The 21,550-nt window shown below is 53.0% G+C and overlaps 1 protein-coding gene across 5 annotated transcripts in view; it reads right to left on the minus strand.

Annotated features, from left to right (window-relative positions):
- Positions 1–21,550, minus strand: part of PCNT (pericentrin) — a 100,365-nt gene that overhangs the window by 75,591 nt on the left and 3,224 nt on the right. For all 5 annotated transcript variants that reach the window (XM_060297664.1, XM_060297667.1, XM_060297665.1 and 2 more), the window contains exons 3-13: positions 16,518–16,595; positions 14,672–14,873; positions 13,063–13,118; positions 11,974–12,148; positions 11,389–11,525; positions 9,353–9,464; positions 7,650–7,890; positions 7,319–7,397; positions 2,675–2,831; positions 1,691–1,896; positions 532–977 (exon numbers count right to left, since the gene is read on the minus strand). In XM_060297664.1, coding sequence (XP_060153647.1) covers positions 532–977; positions 1,691–1,896; positions 2,675–2,831; positions 7,319–7,397; positions 7,650–7,890; positions 9,353–9,464; positions 11,389–11,525; positions 11,974–12,148; positions 13,063–13,118; positions 14,672–14,873; positions 16,518–16,595 — 1,889 coding nt within the window. The remainder of the gene's footprint in view (positions 1–531; positions 978–1,690; positions 1,897–2,674; positions 2,832–7,318; positions 7,398–7,649; positions 7,891–9,352; positions 9,465–11,388; positions 11,526–11,973; positions 12,149–13,062; positions 13,119–14,671; positions 14,874–16,517; positions 16,596–21,550) is intronic.

Here is a 21,550-nt window from a genome sequence, read left to right on the forward strand (position 1 = left end):
CAGACCCCAGAGCAGAAGCTCTTGCACCTGCCTCATGACGCTGGGGTGCAGCTGCCGCATGAGAAGCAGCAAAACCAACAGTAGCTCCGGTGACACCAGGGCTCACCAACCCCCCTGGTCACTACAGCCCAGATGTGCAAAGAGGCAGCAAACCAAATCACACTCTAAATCTACTTAAAGCTTCAGGGAAGTACGTACATAGTTCAGAAAAACTCTTTATTATTTTTTTTAAATCGTTTGAGTTTAAAATACACAAGAAACTTCAGAAATGAACCACACGTCCTTATGATAAATGAGGTTGAAGTTCTGCTACTGAAACCGTAAACCGTGCAAAGAACACAAACGACTGTCACAGATGCATGCAGGGCAGCGTGGATCACGGGACAGGGGCTCCACAGGAGGGACGGGGGTGCTGCTGCTGCCAGCAGGTCCCGCAGCCCCAAGAGCCACGCGTGCCCTCCTGGGGACCAGCCTCACCCAGGCAGGCGGGCGGCTCCGTACTGAACAGGGGGCCACAGGAACGTCACCCACCTGCTCTGGGCCAGCTTCAGCTGGAGAGCACAGTCCTCCTTCAGGTGGTCCCGGTCCGTGGGGGCCAGACCACCGCCCAGCTCCCGGCCACACTGGCTGCACTGCAGAGACTCGTCCCCCGAGAGCCCCAGCTCCAGCTGCCTCAGGCGGCCCTGCTGCTCCATCAGCGACCCCTCCAGGTCCAGGATCTGGGCTGCCTGCTGGTCCTGCAGCTGCCTCATTTCGGCTTCTCGAAGCTCAAGCCTGTGCATCATGGACAGCTTCTCGGACTCGGCCTGCTCCCGCAGCTCGAGGAGCAGCTGCGTCGGCCTCTCTTCGGCCCCTCTCCTCGGGTCCTCACTCGTGACTTCCCACTCGGCCTCTCTCTCGCCTCGTCTCATTAGCTCAAGCTTCTCCTTAGCGCTCTTCAGTGCTTCCTGGTGGGCTTCCACTAAAGTACATTTCACCTGCAGAAAGCACAATTTTATTTAAGAAGGAGGAAATTAAATGAAAAGATCACTGGCAGCAACGACCCAAATCCATCTCTGAAGAGAGAGAAGTTCCACAACATACAAGCACTAGTTCCATAACATATCGCACTGAACAGAGCAATGGCAGTGTTTCTTATCCTGATGGGAATAAAGGAGCCTAAAATGCACAAATATAAGACTATTTGCTTAAGTAAAACGTATCTGCATCCCGGCACCTGGCCCCGACTGTTACCTCTGGGGCTGGCAGGTCTGGACACACACGCAAAGGGGAGCTCCTCTGCGGTGCCAAGACCAGCCCAGGGGATCAGACATGTACGGGGCCTCCCGTCAAGGGAAGGCCAACCCCCCAGACAGAGGAACCACCACCAGCCAGGACGGAGCCACAGGAGAGCAGCAAACAGCGCCAGGCCAAGTCTCTGGACTTGCACAATGAACGTTCCAGGTTCTACGAGGGACCCCTCGGAGGACCCCAGCCAGTTGCCCTGAGCACTGGAGGCCCCTGTAAGGAGCACACTCGGGCCCCAGCTCAGGTGGCATCCCATCCCGACCCCGAGGAAGGCACCCAGCAAGCAAACACTGCTCCCGATGGAGGGCGTGGTGGACCTCGGGGGCTTGCGCTGACCCCGACCGCTTAACACGGGGCCCCGGTGGGCGCGGGAAGTGCAGAGTGGTGAGGTGTTTCAACTTACTTGCTCCAAGTCCTCTTTTAGGCGGATTTCGTGCTGCAATTTCTCATGTAAATTTCTATTTTCTACTTTTAAGAGGTCGATTTCTTCCTTGAGCTCCGTCAGAAGAAGCAGGAGATGAGCCTTGTGCATGGTTTCCAGACCCAAGTCTCCGGCTGCCTCCTCCAAGGCCGTGCTGTGTGCACACAGGAGGGGCACCCGGGAGAGCTCTGCAGGGGACCAGGGGGCAGGACCGTCAGGCTGACCCGCAACTCAGACTAAACACTGACCTTCAGGAGCCTCAGACCTGCACGAAGATCCTGCAACTCCCCGTGCGGGCTTGGTGTCAGGAGTGGACATGACACAGCCATCTTCAGCCAAGCGGTCACTGAGCCCCAGGCCCAGACGAGCAGGCCCGTGCTGAGCGGCCCACACCTCCTTCCGCCTGGGTGCCGGGGGACCTGGCACCCCCAGAGCTCCTCTGGCCAGAGCCCATCACCGTCCCAGGCTCGATGAAGAGCCAAGCGTGGCCAAGGGACTGGTTGGCAGGAATGTGCCGAGCAGCGGCCGTGGGGCACCCCTCACACAGGAAGGAGAACAGGGAGGGCAAGACGCCAGCAGGCGTGACCCAGCTCTCTGGGCCGCATTCTTCCCCTGGCGGGGACCCTGAGCTGCCGGCCCTCACGGCGGGACCCTCTGCCTTGCCCCCTCAGCTCTACGTGGGACCCACCCTCTCCTGGGCTTGTGTCCAGGGCCGGCCTTACGTCTGCTCTCCTGGGTCCCTGACCATCCCCGGGGACGACCACAGCTTCTCCGTCCCCGTGACCCCGGGCAGGCCCTCTCCTGACACGCCCAGGCCTGCTCAACCCCCGAGGAAGGGCCCGCGGCGCCCACGCTGCAAAGAGAATGGCCAGCGTGTGCAGGTGGCTCTCGTGGGAATCAGTCACCGCCCAGAACGTCCCCTGCAGGCCAGACTCCCGGCGACCCAGCGGCACTGAAGGCACACACCTGGGCCGGGCTCTTCCGAAGGCCACACATGCTGCTCCTCTTCCAACACCTGGGTCCCCGCGAGGCCCGCCTCCTGCTGGACTTCCTGGGAGGACTTCCCCGCTGCTAGTTGGCGCTGGTGGTTTCCTTCTAGCTGTGTGCGTAACCCCAGGCTCTCCTTTGGGAAATCACAGAGAAAACCTTCTAATGACTCTCTCAGCCTCGTTCCTGAATCCCTGCCTCCCAGGGAACCCCCCAGGGGACCCACCCCCACGGAACCTCCCACGGAGCCTCGCCACGCATGGCCACGCCGCCTGCCGCCCCATGTCTCGCTTCCAGCAGGGAGGTGGGCCTACTTCACCGACGCCAAGCTGTGGGCACTGGGTCCCCCACCGGACCCCCGTCCCTCGCCCTCCGCACCCCGGGCCAGGCCTCCGGGACCAGCCACACGGCCAGGGCCTTGGTGCAAGGCGCCCTGCTCCACCTGCGGCTCCCGGGCTTCTCCTCACGCCCTGCCCTGCGCTTCCCATCCAGAGCCGGGTGCTGGGCCTGCCCCCCGAGGACGACGCTCTGGAGTGCAGGGTCCGAGAGGGGCTCGAGGCAGTGTCAACGTTTCCTGTGCCCTCAAGATGCAACCAGTCACCCCATCTTCCTCAAAATCACAGAGAGGCCACGGCAGCCTAAATGTCCAGCTCTCAATAAGCTTGAGTTATCTTTTAAGTCAAGACTGGAGTCCTCATACGGTCACGGGAGAAAACAACTTGACTGACGGGTGGACTCGAGCGCTCCCGACACAACTTGGCTCACAAGGGTCAGGCTTCCCAGCAAGTCGGACGAGAGCGACTCGCCATCCCGGGAAAGAAAAGGGGGCCAGAGTCTCACCCCCCACCAGGCAACAGCCAGTTGCAGACGACAAAAGCAAAGGTAAAATACAGGGAAATCCTGCTGTGCCTGGAGACTGGGGACGGGACGGGAGCCGAGAGCAAGGGGCTCCCGGCCCCTGAGGAAAGGGCAGAAACATGGCCACGACGGCCAAACAAGTCAAAAGACATTCAGCCTCAGGGACAACCAAACAGTTGCAACCAGAGAGACACTGGCCAGGGGTCGGCGCCGACCAGAGGGGCATGGGGGTTCCCAAACCCAGCTGGGGGAGCTCCACCAGGCACCCTCAGTCAACATGGCGCGTCAACACGCCAAATACACACAACGCACGCACACACACCGCACATGCCATGCGCCACACACGCGCCCACACACGGGACTTCTGCTTAAACACACGTATACTCTATCGTTTTTATATTCCCTCAGATGATAGGAGACATAATTTAATTCATAAAACCTATGAGGAGAAGAAACAGCGAAAGAGGTAATCAGTAAGCCAAAGGTGACCAACTGCTGGAAGACGGGAATCACGGATGCTCACAGGGGTCGAACGGGGAGCCGCTTGAGAGCTGCCCAGACACCCGGGAGGCTGGGAAGCGGGTACAGGGGGCACAGAGGTGACTGCACGACCCCCAGGGGCTGTGGACCAGGGAGACTGGCGTGGGGACCCCACTGTGCCCCTCTTCTCAGGGAGCCCAGCAGGAGGCTGGTAGAGACCAATGGCCCCAGGAGGGGAGGCCACCACCCCAGCCCCCAGGTGGAGCCTGCCTGGTCAGACAGCCCCCCAAGACCCCACGGTGCCTCACGCTTCGTGACGGCACAGCCTCAGGTCACCAACCAATGCACGGACCACAGACGCCCCACACAACACAGAGACGCAGACGCACGGAGACGCGGCAGGAACTACACGGAGCCTCAAGAGGCCTCTTAACACCAACGGCCGCCTTCGGGGAGGAGACCAAAGACACCCCGTCCCTGACGCTGAGCAGAGGACACAGGAAAGAACACAGAACAAGAAGGCAAAGCCCCAGAAATTAACAATGACAATGGAAATAAGATAGCCAACTGCAGAATTAGAGGAGAGGGGAGAAAAAAATCTCCCCCCCCCAAAACAAAGCCTAAAGCAACATAAAAAGAGAAATGAGAATTGAAGGAGACCGGTGCTTCCAGCCTGGAGGTGCAGCGTGAAGCTCGCGGGAGCGTCAGAGAGAGAACAAACCACACGGAGGAACAGCTGTCCGAACGGCCGCTCAAGACTTCCCAGAAGTGGGGACAGAGTCAAGGCCCTGCCTGTTCCTGGTGCGAAAAGTGGACACAGGCTGCCATCTCAGGACTCCTGCAGCGCGGCCGGGGGCCCAGCCGTGCCGACAGCACGGCACCTCCACCGCCAGCGCCGGGGGCAGCAGGACAGGGGAGCCACTGGCTCCTCGGAGCTCCGCATCAGAACAGGCGCAGAAGGCTTCCACTGTCACAGAGAGCCGTGTGAACACCGCTGCCCACAAAGGTTAGAGATGCCAGAAACAAATGGCATGGAGGCCGTTCAACGAAGAGAAACGTAAAGGCCAATAAAAAGATGCCCAGCACGCACTCGCCCCAGCGCTTCACTCTCCGGTCATCAACACGCACAACGCAGGCGGTTGGGGAGCTCGTGGAGAGCAGCAGTGTGACCGCGCCTGCATGGGATGCAGGCAGGACCCGACCTGCCAGCCGCCCGCCTCCAAGTCATGCCATGAACCTCGGGTTGTTGTTTTAAACAAGCAGACACAATGCAGCCTGTGGAGTCACCAGAGACACAAAAGCAAGCCTCGCTCTGCTTGTCAGTGTCACAGAAGGAAGCTTTTGTGAAAAGGATGGAAATTCAGATTTGAAGACATAAAGACAGTCCAGTTCCCAACTAAAGATTAATGAAACACAACCTTTCTCAATGTTTATGGAGACGCTCATATACCTCAACAGCAAAAAAAAAAAAAAAAAAGAAAAACCACCTGATTAAATAAAAAACAGGCAGAAGACCAGAACAGATACTTTTCCAAAGAAGACACACAGATGGCCAACAGGCACATGAAAAGATGCTTAACATCACTAATCCTCAGAGAAATGCAAATCAAAACCATGAGACACCCCCTCACACCTGTCAGAATAGCTATTATTAAAAAACCAACAAATAACAAAGGTTGGCTAGGATGTGGAGAGAAGGGAACCCTCGTGCACTGTTGGTGGGAAAGTAAACTGGTGCAGCCGCTATGGAGAACCGTATGGAGGTTCCTCAAAAAATTAAAAATAGAACATCATCAAAAAATGCTGGAGAGGGTATGGAGAGAAAGAAACCCTCTTGCACTGCTGGTGGGAATGTAAACTGATAGAGCCACTATGGAGAACAGTATGGAGGTTCCTTAAAAAACCAAAAATAGAACTACCATATGACCCAGCAATCCCACTACTGGGCATATACCCTGAGAAAACCATAATTCGAAAAGAGTCATGTACCACACAATGTTCACTGCAGCACTATTTACAATAGCCAGGATGTGGAAGCAACCTAAGTGCCCATCATCAGATGAATAGATAAAGATGTGGCACATGTATACAGTGGAATACTACTCAGCCATAAAAACAAACGGAATTGAGCTATTCGCAGAGAGGTGGGTGGACCTAGAGACTGTCATACAGAGTGAAGTCAGGAAAACAAACACCATATGCTAACACATACATATGGAATCAAAAACAAAATGGTTCTGAAGAACCTAGGGGCAGGACAGGAATAAAGACACAGACCTACTAGAGAATGGACTTGAGGACATGGAGAGGGGGAAGGGTAAGCTGGGACGAAGTGAGAGAGTGGCATGGACATATGTACACTACCAAACGTAAAATAGCTAGTGGGAAGCAGCCACATAGCACAGGGAGACCAGCTCTGTGCTTTGTGACCACCTAGAGGGGAAGGATAGGGCAGGTGGGAGGGAGACGCAAGAGGGAGGAGCTATGGGGATATATACATACACATATAGCTGATTCACTTTGTTACACAGCAGAAAGTAACAGAGCATTGTAAAGCAATTATACTCCAATAAAGATGTTAAAAAAAAAAAGAACTACCATATGATCCAGCAATTCCACTCCTGGGTATTTAACCAAAGAAAACAAAAACACTAATTGGAAAAGACACACGCACCCCAACGTTCACAGCAGACCCTATTTACAACAGTCAAGATATGGAAGCAACCTAAACGTCCACCAGCAGACGGATGGATAAAGAAGACGTGGCACATACACACGTACGCACATACACACAACGGAAACAGTACTCAGCCATAAAAAAGAAGGAAAGCTTGCTATTTGTGACAACATGGATGGACCTTGAGGGTGTTATGCTAAGTGAAATAAGTCAGATTGAGAAAGACAAATACTGTCGGATCTCACTTCTATGTGGAATCTAAAAAACCCGCCTCATGGAGAACAGACTGGTGGTTGCCAGAGGTGGGAGAGGGGCTGTGGGCAAAATGGATGAAAGGGTCAAAAGATGCACACTTCTAGTTTGAGGATAAAAAGTCCTGGGGTGTCGTGTAGAGCACAGGACTACAGTTAACGATGCTGTATCGTGTCTCTACAGGCTGCTAAGAGAGTGGGTGTTAAAAGCTCTCAGCGCAAGGAAAAAACTCTACCTCTGTGTGGTGGTGGACGTTACCCAGACTGACCCTTCACAGCACACCCAGGCATCCAGTCATCATGTCATAATGTCCTGTGGCAGCTAGACCTCAAAACAAAACAACGGTGTCCCATCACCTCGTGCTGCTCCAGCTGAAGGCCGAGTTGATCAAGACGGTCTCTTCCTTCTTCTTCAGGCGTCTCTTCTGAACAGGCACTGGATGAATTGAGAAACTGTGCTGGAACGACCCGACACAGGTGCCCCTCCACCGAAGTCCGCTGTCCCTGGGATCCCGCTTCTGTGCCGAGGACAGGATGACCGCCGGCAGGGGGGCGCAGCGGGGCTGGCGCCCACCCACCCCCGCAGCACCGCGCTGTCCGCAGCCTGCGCGCGGGTCGGACCGGCGCCCAGCTTTAATGTCATCTTGTCTAGACCCAATCATAAACGTGTTCTCCTGCGCTGCTTTACCTGATTCCCACAGCCTCCGGCGGGGAGCTGTCCTTCCCGCCCTGCAGCTGCTGCTGTAACAGGGTCAGGTCCTCCTGGTGGCCCCTCTCAGCCTCCCTCAACTTCTCTTCAGAAGAGATTCTCAGCTGTTCCAGTTGAGCCTCGTGCCTGGTTCTCGCCTCCTGCTGCTGCTCTAAGGCCCGCGTCAGGTGTTCTAGCCCCTCCACGTGAGACGCTCGGGCCAGGAGCTGCTCGGGTAACTCTTTACAGGATGAAAGTAAGCCATCATCTCAAAATGAAACACTTAGGGGAAATCAGAAGCTAGTTAAGAGCCTGCAGTGTGGTGCTGGGGGCAGAACTGTAAAAGGTCCCCCCATCCCAGAACCCATGAATGGACCCTCCAGGGCTTATGCTACGTGGCACAGGGGGCCTCGCACAGGGAGACCACCCAGGCGGCCTCAGTAAACCCCAGAGCCCTGAGGGCAGAGAGCTTTCTCAGGCCGGCACAGACGTCAGGCGGATTGGAAGTGTGAGAAGCACTCCACGTGTTGTGGGGGCCCTGAAGACGAGAGGGCCGCGTGGCAAGGAACGGGGGCAGCCCCTGGGCCGACAGCCAGCAAGGAAATGGGACCTCGGTCCTACAAGCACAGGGACGGGACCCTGCCGACCGAGGGAGCCGGGCCAAGGCCCAGCCCAACATCTGGACTTCAGCTGTGGGTGACCCTGGGTGGTTTCAGGCTGCTGAGTTGGTGGTATTTTGTTAACGGCAAAAGAACAGTAATGCAGACCGTAAGAGAACTGTCAGCCTCACAGTTCTGACCCAGAGGGTGCTGCCAGCCAGTCCACCAGAGCTAGTTATTAGCTTTCAAGTAACAGGGATGGAAACAGGTCACTGTCCCAAATCAACGTTCCCCATGAGGGTCCTTAAACGCACGGGGGAGGGTGCAGCGGAAGGCGCACTAACTGAAACCGTGTGTGAGAGCCTGAAGCCCAGCCACAGGTCCGTCCGCCAGCTCCGCCTGCGGCTGCCCGGAGCCTGGCTGGGGCGGGGACGGGAGGCCTATCCACCCACCCAGACCGTCAGGTGTTACTGCGGGTCCCTTCTCGTAACTCTGCTCTTTGCTCCTCAGTAACATGTACGCACAAGGGCAGACCCTACAGTTCCAGGCCTGTCTGGAGAGACAAACCCACATCTCTCTGCCCCATGTCTTGTGACCTCCTCCCTCTGAAGGTGCCACCGGCGAGCAGAGACCCCTCTGACTTGGGGTCTTGTGAGGGGGAGACCCAGGTGAGCTGCCCTCAGTAAACGTGGCATCACCCTCCCAAACCAGGGCTCAGGGCCCCAGGAGCCTGACAACACCTGACGCAGGTGAGCTCACAGGACCCAGGAGGCAGTGTACACCCACGACCCAAATGCCCACTGAGAACTGCGTTTCGACAGCGCTCAACCAAGCCCCAGCGTGAGCCCAGTCGCACACATGAACGGTGCGTGTCCACACGAGGACACCGGCTGCCAGAGTCATTGCTCACCAACGCGCCTACGAGGAAGCCAAGGCTGCCACCAGCAGCTCTGCACCGTGAAGCCGCAGACCTCAAAATTCACAGAAGTTTACTAAGCCACCTTCTTGGGCCTGCAAAACCGTTAGGTCCTAGCTCGGGGCTTCAGCAGGGGGAGCTCAGCCCTAGCCGCTGGGAACCTGGATTCTGAACGCAAGGCTCCTCACCACTCGGCTCCCGCCTGCTGGACCTTGCAGACTCCAGCTGGGCCCCCAGGCGCCGGATCTCCTCCTGTGACTGGGCCTGCAGCTCCGTGTACGAGGCGCGCAGGTTCTCCAACTGGAAGAGAAGGCGATGGTGTGGGAGCCCGACCAAGACCCGGGCCCGAGGCAGTGCCGGTGATACCCGTGCAGCACCCGATGGGCACCAGGTGAACACGCGCAGTCTCAGCTCAAGCCCACCCACCTCCAGGCGGCCCCGAGAGCGGACCAGAGGAACGCGCGGCCACCGCGGCCTCTCATGTGGACGCCTCCCAGGCCTCAGCCTCGTTCCCAGCAGAGACCTGTCCCCCTACTTTGTCAGGGAGGGTGGATGGGCCCCCTCCATCTGTGACCACGGGCTCCCTCACCCTCGTGTGGCCTGTGTGGTTTTCTCCACGTTCCCTGCTCAACCTTCCCGGGAAGCAACTCTTTCAGGGATGAACAGAGCTTGCACACCAAGTGTGTGCCGAGTGCCAGCCGGCCCTGCACCGCCAGAGCTGAGAGTGGCTCCACCTGCCCTCCCGGGGCCTGGGTCAGGGTGGCCACCCGGCACCCCAAGTCACAAGCACAGGGCCGAGCGCTTCCAGGGGAGCGTGGGCGGTGCTGGCCTGTGGCTGCTCTGCTGCCGTGTGGAATGGGCCTCTCCTCACCCAGGGCACAGGGCAGAAGGTCACCTCCGGCCGCCTCTCTCCCTGGATGAGGGACAGCCCGCAGGGCCCCGCCTGGCCCTGGTCCTGCCCAGCCAAGCTGGCCTGTGTCTGGAGGAGAGCGGGGAGAAGCAGGTGCGAGAGCCACAGACGCGGCTCCTCCTGGGCTCCACGACTCTCCTCCCTGCAAACCCACACACGGGCCTCGGCTAACTCCGTCTTCCAGTTATTTCCTTTCTAATTCCTTGAACCAGTGCTTGGGGCATTGCCTGACTCTTGGTCTTGGTGATAAAGGCCCTTCAGGTCCCTGAGTGAGATCTGGCCACATCACCCACATTTCGGTATGTAAAGTTCCAATGGAAAAGAGTTCTGAATACGTGAGCCACAGAAATGTTTCTTGCTAACTTCTTGTTTATTGAGTCAAGGTCAGAGCATGTGCCCTTGCACCCCTAATGGCTGGAGCCTGTAGACATCCCAGGGGCACTCGTCAAGGGCACGAATTCTCCAGGTGTAGGACTGAACACCATCATTAAGTCAAAGTCACAGACTCTATATGCTGACATGGCTCCCTACCAGCTCCACCAAATACTGAGGATCTCTTTAAAGGGGGGCTTAAAGTATGGAGGTCCCTCAAAAACTGAAAATACAACTACCATATGACCCAGCAACCCCACTCCTGGGTATATATCTGAAAAAATGAAAACACTAATTCGCAAAGATACATGCAGCCAATGCTCATAGCAGCACTATTACAACTGCCAAGACAGGAAGCAAGCTAAGCATCCGCTGACAGACGAGCGGATAAAGAAGACACGGTGCATATGTACAATGGAGCACGACTCAGCCACAGAAGAGGACTGCTGCCATCTGCAGCAGCATGGCTAGGCCTGGAGACTGTCACACTAAGTGAAGTAAGTCAGAGAAAGACAAATACCGTATGATATCACTTATATGTGGACTCTGAACAACAGAACAAACGAACGTGTACACAAAACAGAAAAAGTCACAGTCATAAAGAACAAACTAGTGGTTACCACTGGGGAGATGGATGGGGAGAGAGGCGAGTTAGGGGTAGGAAATTAACAGGTACAAACTACTGTGTATAAAATAAGCTACAAGAATACGCTGTACGGCACAAGGAATACAGCCAATGTTTTATAATGAAGTACAATCTTTAAAAATTGTGAATCACTATGTTGTCCATCTAAAACGTACATAATATCGTAAATGAACTATACCTCGATTTAGAAATAAACACAAACATACACATATTAGGGCTTAAGCTTTAGGCAACAACAGAGCGTGAAAGGACCCCAATCCGAGATCTCCCCCAGCCCCCTCGTACAAGGCCTCTACCTCAAGCTGCTTTTCCTTTTCCTTTTCTCTGAATTTCAGCTCCAGGTCTTCCACGTACTGGCAGTGTTCCAACTGCAGGTCCGCGCGTAACTTGCTCAGGGCCGCCTCATGCTGAGCCTCCTGAGTCTGAAGGGAAACTGGAGGGGGGCACGGGCCTCACTCAGCTTGTGACGGCACAGCGTCCTCCTCCTCAGCAGGGGCGGCTGCAGGCACAGCGGGCCCCCCAGGCTCTTCCAGACCCCGTTCTCAGGACCCTGCTCTCTTCGGGGAGGGAGGGAAGGGAAGCCACAGGCCAGCAGACAGCATCTACTGACCGCTGGGCCCCACCGTGTAACAGAAAGAGAACAATCACAAACTCCTTTTTCAGTAGCAATTTAGTAGAAGAACAAAAGATTTTGTTTGTCTGCAAAAGATTTCTCTGAAATGAAGGTTTCGGAAGGTTTAGGGAACCTCAGATGCCTGTGACCAACGAGGAGGGACCCCACGGCTGACTCTCCTGCCAGCCAATCACACGGCACTGTTTCTGGGACGACACACGAAAACTCAGTCCCCTTCCAAACTTGCTCATTTTAATGAGAGACTCACATTCAGCCTGATTTTTGTCTTGAAAAACCTTCTCCAACTCAGCCTTCTGTTCTGCCAATTCTTTCTTAAACTGGTTTTGTAAATTCTCCAGTTCTGACCGATGCCTTTCCGATAATTCTCGGCGTAGGTTTTCTAAGCTCAAGTCTCTCTCGGATTCCCAGTCTTGCTTCAGGGTCTAATTTAAATAAGGAGAAAGTAGATGATGGCCAACGGTTTATTACTGCGGTAAAAAAATTTCAACTGCACATTCGAAAACCGTCACCCCCGCCCAGACCAGACTGCGAGTACAGGACACAGCTCGGGACGCCCAGTCACACAGGAACAGCAGCACCTGCAGGCAAACAGCCCAGGACACGAGAACCAGGACCACCTGCCAGAAACAGAACTGGTCGCCGAGCAAAAGCACAGGAACTCGGCCGGCAAGACAGGCATCCGTTCCCCCACGCAAGACCCGGGCACTACAGCGACACCGTCGAGCTCTGACGGGGTCAGGCGCTGTCCCAGGCGCCCTAAGAAACGAGTCCCCTCTGTCCAGCTCAGAGGGCAGGGGCTGGGGCACAAGGCCATCCTCCACCCACCGCCTGTCCAGAGTGGCCAGGGCACACGGCTCCCCTCGGTCTGACGTCACACATCCCCTAACACTACACACTTCCTCGGCCATCACCAGCGCCAACGGCCCTTCTACGAGCGTAGCCTTGAGAAAGGGATGGGTGGCAAGAGTCATGCTCGTCCCACCCCCCACGCCCCGTGGTTCCCCGAGGCCCGTCCACGTCACTTGATCACCACCTCTGTGGCGTCCACACCTCCCGTCCGTGAGGACCAAGGTCTGTGTCCCAAGCACAGCCAGGGCCGCGCCACAGGGCTGCTCAGAACCAGATGGGAGGAAAGAGACTCGCCTCACACCAGGCAACACAAAAGCCCACGGCCAGCTGCTGCGATGGATTCACATTGTGCAGAGAAAGCAGCGCGTCATGCTTCAGCCCCGCGGCTCCAGCTCTGACTGCGCTTTGTCAGAATCAAGGGGAGGGGTCCCGGGTGGGGATGAGGGAAATACCGCGCACACGGAATGAATTTTCTCATCCTGTGTACCTCTATCATCTGGGCATTTTTCTCCATTTCTGATTGTAGCTTCTCCTTCAGGTCAGCTGCAAGAGAAACATAAAAAGTCGCTCAGATCACCGCAGCTCAGACTTTTCCACAATCTGATCCCCCAGGAAACGAGAAGGCTCCCGGCACCTCTGGCCGCTCCACCAAACACTTGCCGACATTAACAGGACAGAACACATCTGTGAGAAACAAGCAGGTGATGATGTCTGGGTTAATTAGCAAATCACACTCATGCCTGACAAAGGACGGGTGACGTCCAGCCAGAGCGACAGTCCAGGAGGACCGGGCGAGGCCAACTCTGGGGCTGCACAGATCACTGAGCGCTGAGCCTGCATCATCCTTCTGCTTACGGGGACCTCGGCCCGTCCACTCCACAGTAGGCCACTGTGCACCCAGGGCCCCGTAGTCCAGGATCCCACTGAGCCAGCTTCCAGGCTGGGTGCTGGACCACAAGTAAATGGAGAGAGGTAAAGACGTTCTAGGTCCCAACAGCTCCCCGCCTGAGAGAAGAAGCACAAGAAAGGAGGTGCTAGGCAGAGGAGGCTGGACTAGCGGGCGCGGCCAAGCGTGGGGCTGGGGAGGAATAGCACCAGGCGACAGCAAGCAAGCCCTGGGCGCGGGGAAGGCGGCCTGGACAACTCCAGAAATCACGCAAAGGCCCAGAAGCCAGCCTCCGAGGGCAGGTCCCGCCGGGTCCACAGGGGCCCCACCTGCAGCAGAGCTTCAGGGACCCGACGGCAGGGTGGGCCTCTCGGGGGACCGTTCCCAGGGGTGCACATGGAGGAAACAGCATCGAACAGGCCTAACTAAGGAAGGCATATTTCGTATTTTTAAAATTTAACAAAAGCAGGGGAGGACGTGGAACTATCTCCTCGTGTTTGCCTGAATCTAGGTGAAGAAACAGGCAAGGCATCAAAGGACCGACAAGGCTGCTCCTCCAGGTGGGTGGGCCCCCAGGAGAGGCAGACTCTGCAACCGGGGCAGATCACAGGGAAACGGGCTGGGGTTTCTTCTCCGGGGGAAGAACGTTCTAAGCATGAAAACACGAAAAGCCACCAAAGTGCTGCCTTTAAACCTTTAAGTGGGTGAATCATGTGGTGCATGAATTACAGCTCAATAAAACTACTACGTATGATTTTTACAAAAGGTACTAACAGGGCTCCCCTGGTGGCGCAGCGGTTGAGAGCCCGCCTGCCGACGCAGGGGACGCGGGTTCGTGCCCCGGTCCGGGAAGATCCCACATGCCGCGGAGCGGCTGGGCCCGTGGGCCATGGCCGCTGAGCCTGCGCGTCCAGAGCCTGTGCTCCGCAACGGGAGAGGCCACAACACTAAGAGGCCCGCGTAGCGCAAAGAAAAAAAAAAGTACTAACAAAAGATATACCAAGAAACATTAAAATGAAATCATATAAGTTCACCTTGAGGCCAGCACATCGCCAGATTGAGAGGCACCTGAGCCGCCACCTGGCACAGGGCGCAGGGGGGGACGGGGGTGGGGGCGGGCTCCACGAGGCCTGGTCGCACACAGAGGCCCAAGCACAGCTCAGAAGCCAGGCGCCTCCGACGACACCCGCGGGCCGGGCGCCGAGCGTACCTGCCTCCTCCCGGACCAGCTCCAGCTCCCTGCACGCGCGGCTCTGCAGCAGGGCCCGCTCCTGCGCGTGCCGCCCGGCGAGCTCGGCACGCAGCTCGGCCAGCGCCGCCTCCTTCTCGCGCTGCAGGTGCGCCTGCGTCAGCTCCAGCCGCGCCGTGTGCATGTCGCTCAGGCTCAGGCGCAGCACTTCCAGCTCCAGCTCCTGGAGGACACCAAGTGCAGTGAGATAAGCCAGGCCCAAGAGACAACTACACGATTGCACTGCCCCACTGCCGTGAAGCATGTAGGATCGCCAAGTCACAGAGACAGAAGGTAGAATGGCGGCTGCCAGGGGCTGGGGGACGTCGCTTAGCAGACAGGGTTTCAGGTTGACAAGATGAGAAGAGTTCTGGAGACGGATGGTGCTGACGGTTGCAAAACAGTGTGAATGTACAAACACCAATGAACTGTGCACCTAAAATGGTTAAGATGGTAAAATTTATGAGCGCTTTACACTTAAGAAAAAGACTGTGACCAAAACGGAGGTTGAGGGAAGTATAAATGGAGTTTCAGTAACTACTATGCAAGAGGAAGGTGAAGCTGTTGATTAAATTTAGACTTAGATAAGCATATATGTTGTATTTAATAACCTCACCATTAAAAGAATAGAAACTGTATATTATTACTTCAAAATGAACAAAGGCAGAATTTTTTTTTAATCCCCTGATAAAAAATAATCCAAAGAAGGCAAAAAGGAGAAAAGAAAGAAACAAAACAGGCAGGACAAATAGAAAGCCCAATCAAACGTCTGATGTAAGTACAAGCGCATCAGCGATTACATTAGATATAAGGGAATCACTGCCCAGTAACTGTGAGTCAGTTAAAAATCAACCCTATGCTGCTCACCAGGCACACATCTCAAATAGAAGGATGCAAAGATGCTGAAGGTAAAGGAGAGAGAAGACCAGAACCACGTCTGATCCATTCACACAAAGCTCTACGTCAGAATCGGCACAGAAGCCAGGAGGGTGCTCGCTTCAGGGTGGGCAGCAGGGAGCAGGGTCCAGCACCGCCCTGCCCCTGAATTGTAGAGACCACGTGCTGTTCACGGTGTACTCATCTGTTGGGCTATATCTAAGTTTTGTGTACTTTTCCACAAAGATGCTACAAGTCGCAGTTTAAAACAAGTATGAAATGCGTATTTAAGGCTGGGTTTTACGGACCCCACTAGAGACCATTTTTCCAGGCCCTGCCAGGCCCTCCTCTGAGCTACATTTCTCCTGCAATAATGCAGACTAAAAACCAAACTTGCGGGCTTCCCTGGTGGCACAGTGGTTGACAGTCCGCCTGCCGATGCAGGGGACACGAGTTCGTGCCCTGGTCCGGGAAGATCCCACGTGCCGCGCAGCGGCTGGGCCCGTGAGCCATGGCCGCTGAGCCTGCGCGTCCGGAGCCTGTGCTCCGCAACGGGAGGGGCCACAGCAGTGAGAGGCCTGCATACCGCGAAAAAAAATGAATGGATTAAAGAAAAGTAATCAATTCAACACTCATGGAAGTCACACCAAGCACTGTGGTACGAACTGGGATGGTAAGACCAGCGCCCAGCCGGCAAGCCCGTCCCCCAGTGTGTCTCGCGTGCAGGGCTGCCCACATGGGCATGGGCATCGAGGGCCAGGTCCAGGAGGCACGCTGACCCCACAGGACCCTCAGTGAAGGAAGGGCGACTCTACCTTCCACGCCCACCACCAAGATCAAAGGTCACAGGAAGACCACCCCCAGCTTCCTCAGTTGGCTCCGGCCCCCACGCACGCAAGGGAGGCGTCCCCAACCGGGACACACCTTAACCGAGAACCCAGGAGAGGCATACCTTCGTCATCACCCTAGGCTGCTCCGGACTGTCGTCTTCCAGCTTCTGCGGCGTCCCCGCTCCACCGGGCTCCTGCAGCTGGAGGGGAAGGGCCAGGAGCATCCACAGCGGCTCCAGGGGTAGCCCGCCGCTGCCGCCCCCCCGCCGGCCCTGCCCGCCTCCAGGCCCGCCAGTTCCATCTGCACTACTCTCCTCCTACACAAATCTCACGCTCTAAACATTTTTTATGTAACTTGCTTCCCTAATGATGTCGCTGCCCTATTTTTAACGAATTCTGCTTCTTTATTTCACCGCGTACTTAACACAAATCACTAAACTTTAGTTGCTCAACACATATTTTCTAAGCTCTTAATTTTATATAAATTCAAATATTTCATCTTAAAGATTTTCCTTTAGATAAATCTTTTCCTTAATAATTTGCAGAATAGTATTTTTAGTTTCTTTTTGTAAATCACCTCAAAATTGAGTTTAAAGCTTTCCAATGAATGTTCTCCCAATAGTTTTGAACCATAAGTTTACAAGAATTGGGGCTTTTATCTGCAGGAAGGCTCAGTGCGCACGACTTGGCGACTCCCGGGCAGCTTCCACCCCCATGTTCACCTGCACCTGCAGCCCCGAACACATCACTCTGCCGCTGTCAGGGTGAGCGTTAGGGTCTGCTGGACCTAACTGTACTTATCAAGTTTCTTTTCTGGTCAGTTATAACTGCTTGAGAGGACTGGCATAATTTTATTCCTTCTTACAGGTCTTCCAAAGAACAATGAGAAAATTTACTTTTTTTTTTTCTAGAGTAAAACATTTTACCTTGCAATTACTACCAGACCCCTGCATTTATCTAAGACACAAAACGGATCTGAGCAACCTTGCTTCTCCCATATCATGATGCTATTTCATCATCCTAAGGATTGTTCTGTCACACTCAATTATTCCCAACCATGCCAACACCACCTTAAATAATGAGGAAACAGAAGAATGAGGGAAGCACCTAGAAGGACGAGGAACAGTGAACTCATCCACCCTCCAGTTTTCTAAGTGACTGGAGAGGCCATCTCAGTAGCCTGCTTTCAACTGACAATTCAGGGACTTCCCTGATGGTCCAGTGGTTAGGACTCCGAGCTTCCACTGCAGGGGGTGCGGATTCCATCCCTGGCTGGGGAGCTAGACTCCGCATGCTGCAGGGTGTGGCCAAAACAAACAAACAGACAAAAAACATATCTAAGGACAAACAAAACTGAAAAGGGTCGTCAACACTGACGCCACAGAAGAGTATTCCTACGAATAACTTCATACCCCAAACTGGAAGATTAGAAGGACACATTCTGAGAAAAAGCACAACTGAATAGTCTGGTAACTGTTCAGTAAGTTGACTCTGCAATTAAAGGTCTTTCCACAAAGAAAGCTTCAGTCCCCAACAGCTCCACCATCTTACACCAGCTCATCCACAGAGCAAAGGACCCTCTCAGCTCGTCACATGAGGCCAACATAACCTCAACACAAAAACCTGACAAGAGAGGAAAATTACAGGTCATTCTCTCGCAGAACACACTTTTTCTAAATCAACTGAGAAGACCATATGACTTTTCTCCTTTAGTCTCTTAAGTGAATCACACTGATTTTTTTGGAATGTTTGACTAAGCTTGCACTCCGCTAAAATACACTCCACTCCACACCCACCAAAACTGTTAAAATAGAAAACAAATGTTAACACCAATCACAGATGTTACAGAACAAGGAAAACACTCATATGCCACCACTGAAAATATAAACTGAACAACTGTTTTAAAACACAGCTCAACATACACAAGTTGAACGTATACCTAAATACTGACTCAGACATTAAATACCTAATTACGGCCCCATAGAAACGTGTTCACACAGACACCAAGAGACTTGTATGAGAATGTTCATAGCAAATGCCAATCAACAGCGGAACAGAAAAACCAAGGTACATCCATACAGCAAAATACTATACAACAACGAAAATGAAAGAACTATAGCCTTTAACTCCTAAAGGATGCTGGATAAGAAGACCCAGACTCAGGACATGCATACCGGATTATTTTATTTATAAAACACTCAAAACCAGCAAAACTAAACCATTCTTCTAAAAGTCACAGTGCTCCATACACAGAAAGTAACTTGAGATGGATCACAGACTTAAACATAGAAACCAGGCCATCAAGCCTCAAGAAGACACTGGGGATTATCTTCACAACCTCAGGACTAGGGGAGACCTTTTGGACAGGACACAGAAGTCACTAACCATAGGAAAAAATGATAAATTCAACATCAAAGTTAAGAATATTGGCTTATCACAAGACACCATTAAGAAAGCAACTTAAGCAAGGTAAGCAAGACTAGGAAAAATATTCAAAGTACATATATCTAACAAATAACCTGGGAATGCTAAACAATAAACTTTGGAAAAATAAAGACAAAAACAACTACAGGTTTCCCCCACTACCAAAAACAGAGCATTCCTATGAAAGCTTTCATAAACCAAGATGGCATAAAGGTAAAGAAGCAATTAGATTTCTTCATAAAACTGAAAATCCTCCTTGAATTTCTTTCTGTTAGCAAAAACAGGTACTAATGTAGATCTTTTGTAAAAGTGAAGTGGTGTAAAGCGAGCTTTCGAGAAGTGACGGATGGCTGTGTAAACAAATATTCTATAGTTAGTAAATCTGTGTTTACTGGCATGAGAAGTAGCAATTCTGAAATTAATTTGTGTGTATTTTAAGATTGAGCAAATAAGTAAAGATACTGTAGATAAGCCTTTTCCCCAATTTCTCACTATGGGAAAAAGGAGCTAAAAATAAGGAGAGGGGAAAAGCTAGAATAAATTCTGTGCTGTTGGACTGGAATTGAAGATATTAGTGTGAACGCATGGTTTTGATTATACATGCAAATAGACAGATAGATATAGGTGTGCGTGTATATACACACATTTATCCTTTCTGGCTCTGTCTATTGAAACAGCCTAGAAGCAGCCGTACCCCTCAAGCAATAAGCACACCCAGCGCCCAGATCCTGGATTCTAAAGCCATTCTCCACCGAAAGGAACCAGGGCTCCTTGAAGAAATGGCTGGTTTGGGGCTGCAGCAGCAAAGGGCAAAATAAGCCTAGAAAATCTTGGTGCCAGGAATTAAGGCGCCAGAAAACGATGAGCGCATGTTGAAAGGTCACATGCCAATTCAAAGGCACTCCCAGTGGCCAAATGTATGTATTTCAGCAACAAAATAAACATGGATATGATGGACTAAAACCCATAATAAAATAAGTATCTAGGAGTCCATACCGATATAAATAATTGAATAAATAAATTGCGGAGAAGCAACAGTTCCTCCTTAGAGTAAAACGCCAATTAATATATGTAGATGGAATGATGGAAACAAAGTCATCATTTGGCCAACACCATCACAGTAACTACTGCAGGCAAGAATCTTCAATAGAAGCTAAAACTAATGGAAAGTACCATGAGAAATGGAGTATTTACAGGGTCTCTAAGTACCTCCTCATAATATACTTATTAACTACAAAGGGGAAAACAAAAACTTCTCTGTCAGCAGAAATCTGGCAGGCCCCCCAGTAGTGAGACATAGCTACCACCACACCACCTGTGCTTCTTCTCAGGATGCACTCAGCAGACATCATCATCACTTCCACCGTGTTCCTGCCAAAATGCACAACCTGACTTCAATCGGAAGGAAACACCAAACAAACCCAAACTGACAGGGATCCTACGACATAACTAGCTAGGACGCCACAAGTGTCAAACTTATAAAACACAAAGGAAGACTGAGAAACTGACCAGACTGGAGGAGACTAAGGTGACAAGGCACTGAAATGCAGTACAGAATCCTGGACCAGAAAAATCGGAAAAATTAGAATAAGCTCTATCTATCAGCTCACAGTATTGTTTCAATGTTAACTAAAACTGATGTGACTTATACTATGATTACATAGGTGTCAATATTTCAGGAAGCTAGGTGAGGGATCTCCAGGAACTCTGTGTTATTTTTTGCAATTTTTTTTGTGGGTCTGACATTTTAAAATGAAAAGCTAAAAACCACAAAACCTTTAACTTAAAATAAAAAAGACTCGTCTGATTTAAAAATAAAAATATGAAATTAACAAATGATGATTTCCATTGCGAGGCTTTCTCCTCAAAGAACCTAAGCAGGAAGCACACAGAGCAAAGCCACTGAGGGTCAGGGCTCAGCTCTCAACGTGGCTTCCGTGGACTCAGCTGTGACCCGCAGCTCGACCCCAGAGAAGCAACGAGAGCACGAACACGAACCGAAACTAACATCCAGCCTCAGGTCCCTCAGACCACAGGGAGTGGAAGCAGAGTGAGCTGGGCACAGGCTGGTCCAAAGACTCAGGCACCAGAGTTCTGGGCAGCTGCTCCCCGGGCAAAGTCGGAACGCCACGGCGAGGTCTTCCAATTTTTCCAAAGAAGGAACATTCTATAATACGTTTGTAGGCAGAATATCATAAACTTTATATGCTAGCAATCATTCCTTTTTTTGCAATAAGGCCGTCCAGACACAGCATGACTTGGAGTCAAATTCTGCCCTCAACCACCAGTTTTCAGCTCATTCTAGCAAACAGCTGCCCCGGCCCTGCTGCACACAAGTTAGGGGTACCCCCAGTTCAAGTGCACACACGAGAGGAGGCCCCAAGGAGACCCGCATGCAGGCAACCAGGAGGCCCAGGGAGGCCATGCACCCTCAACACCCAGGTCCACACCCGCCCCTGCAGCTCACAGGGCCTCAAGCAACAGACAAGACACCATTTCTGTGACACCTTCAGCCCTGCCCTCCTCACCCCACATTCAGAAAGGAGGGAAAGGACAAAGACCAACAAGTAGGTGGATTTGACAGCAGGTGAAGGGATATTACGGCTTAAGTGTCCAAAGATACCTGTCAGGGGGGCTGATGCACAGCCACACCCGAGGAACCCACACTTGTCAAACTCCCGCTACCACGCACAGCACCAATACTGACCCCTGCCTTCAAACAGTTCGCCCC

The sequence above is a fragment of the Globicephala melas genome, chromosome 4 (assembly GCF_963455315.2).
Source record: "Globicephala melas chromosome 4, mGloMel1.2, whole genome shotgun sequence".
Lineage (NCBI taxonomy): Eukaryota > Metazoa > Chordata > Mammalia > Artiodactyla > Delphinidae > Globicephala > Globicephala melas.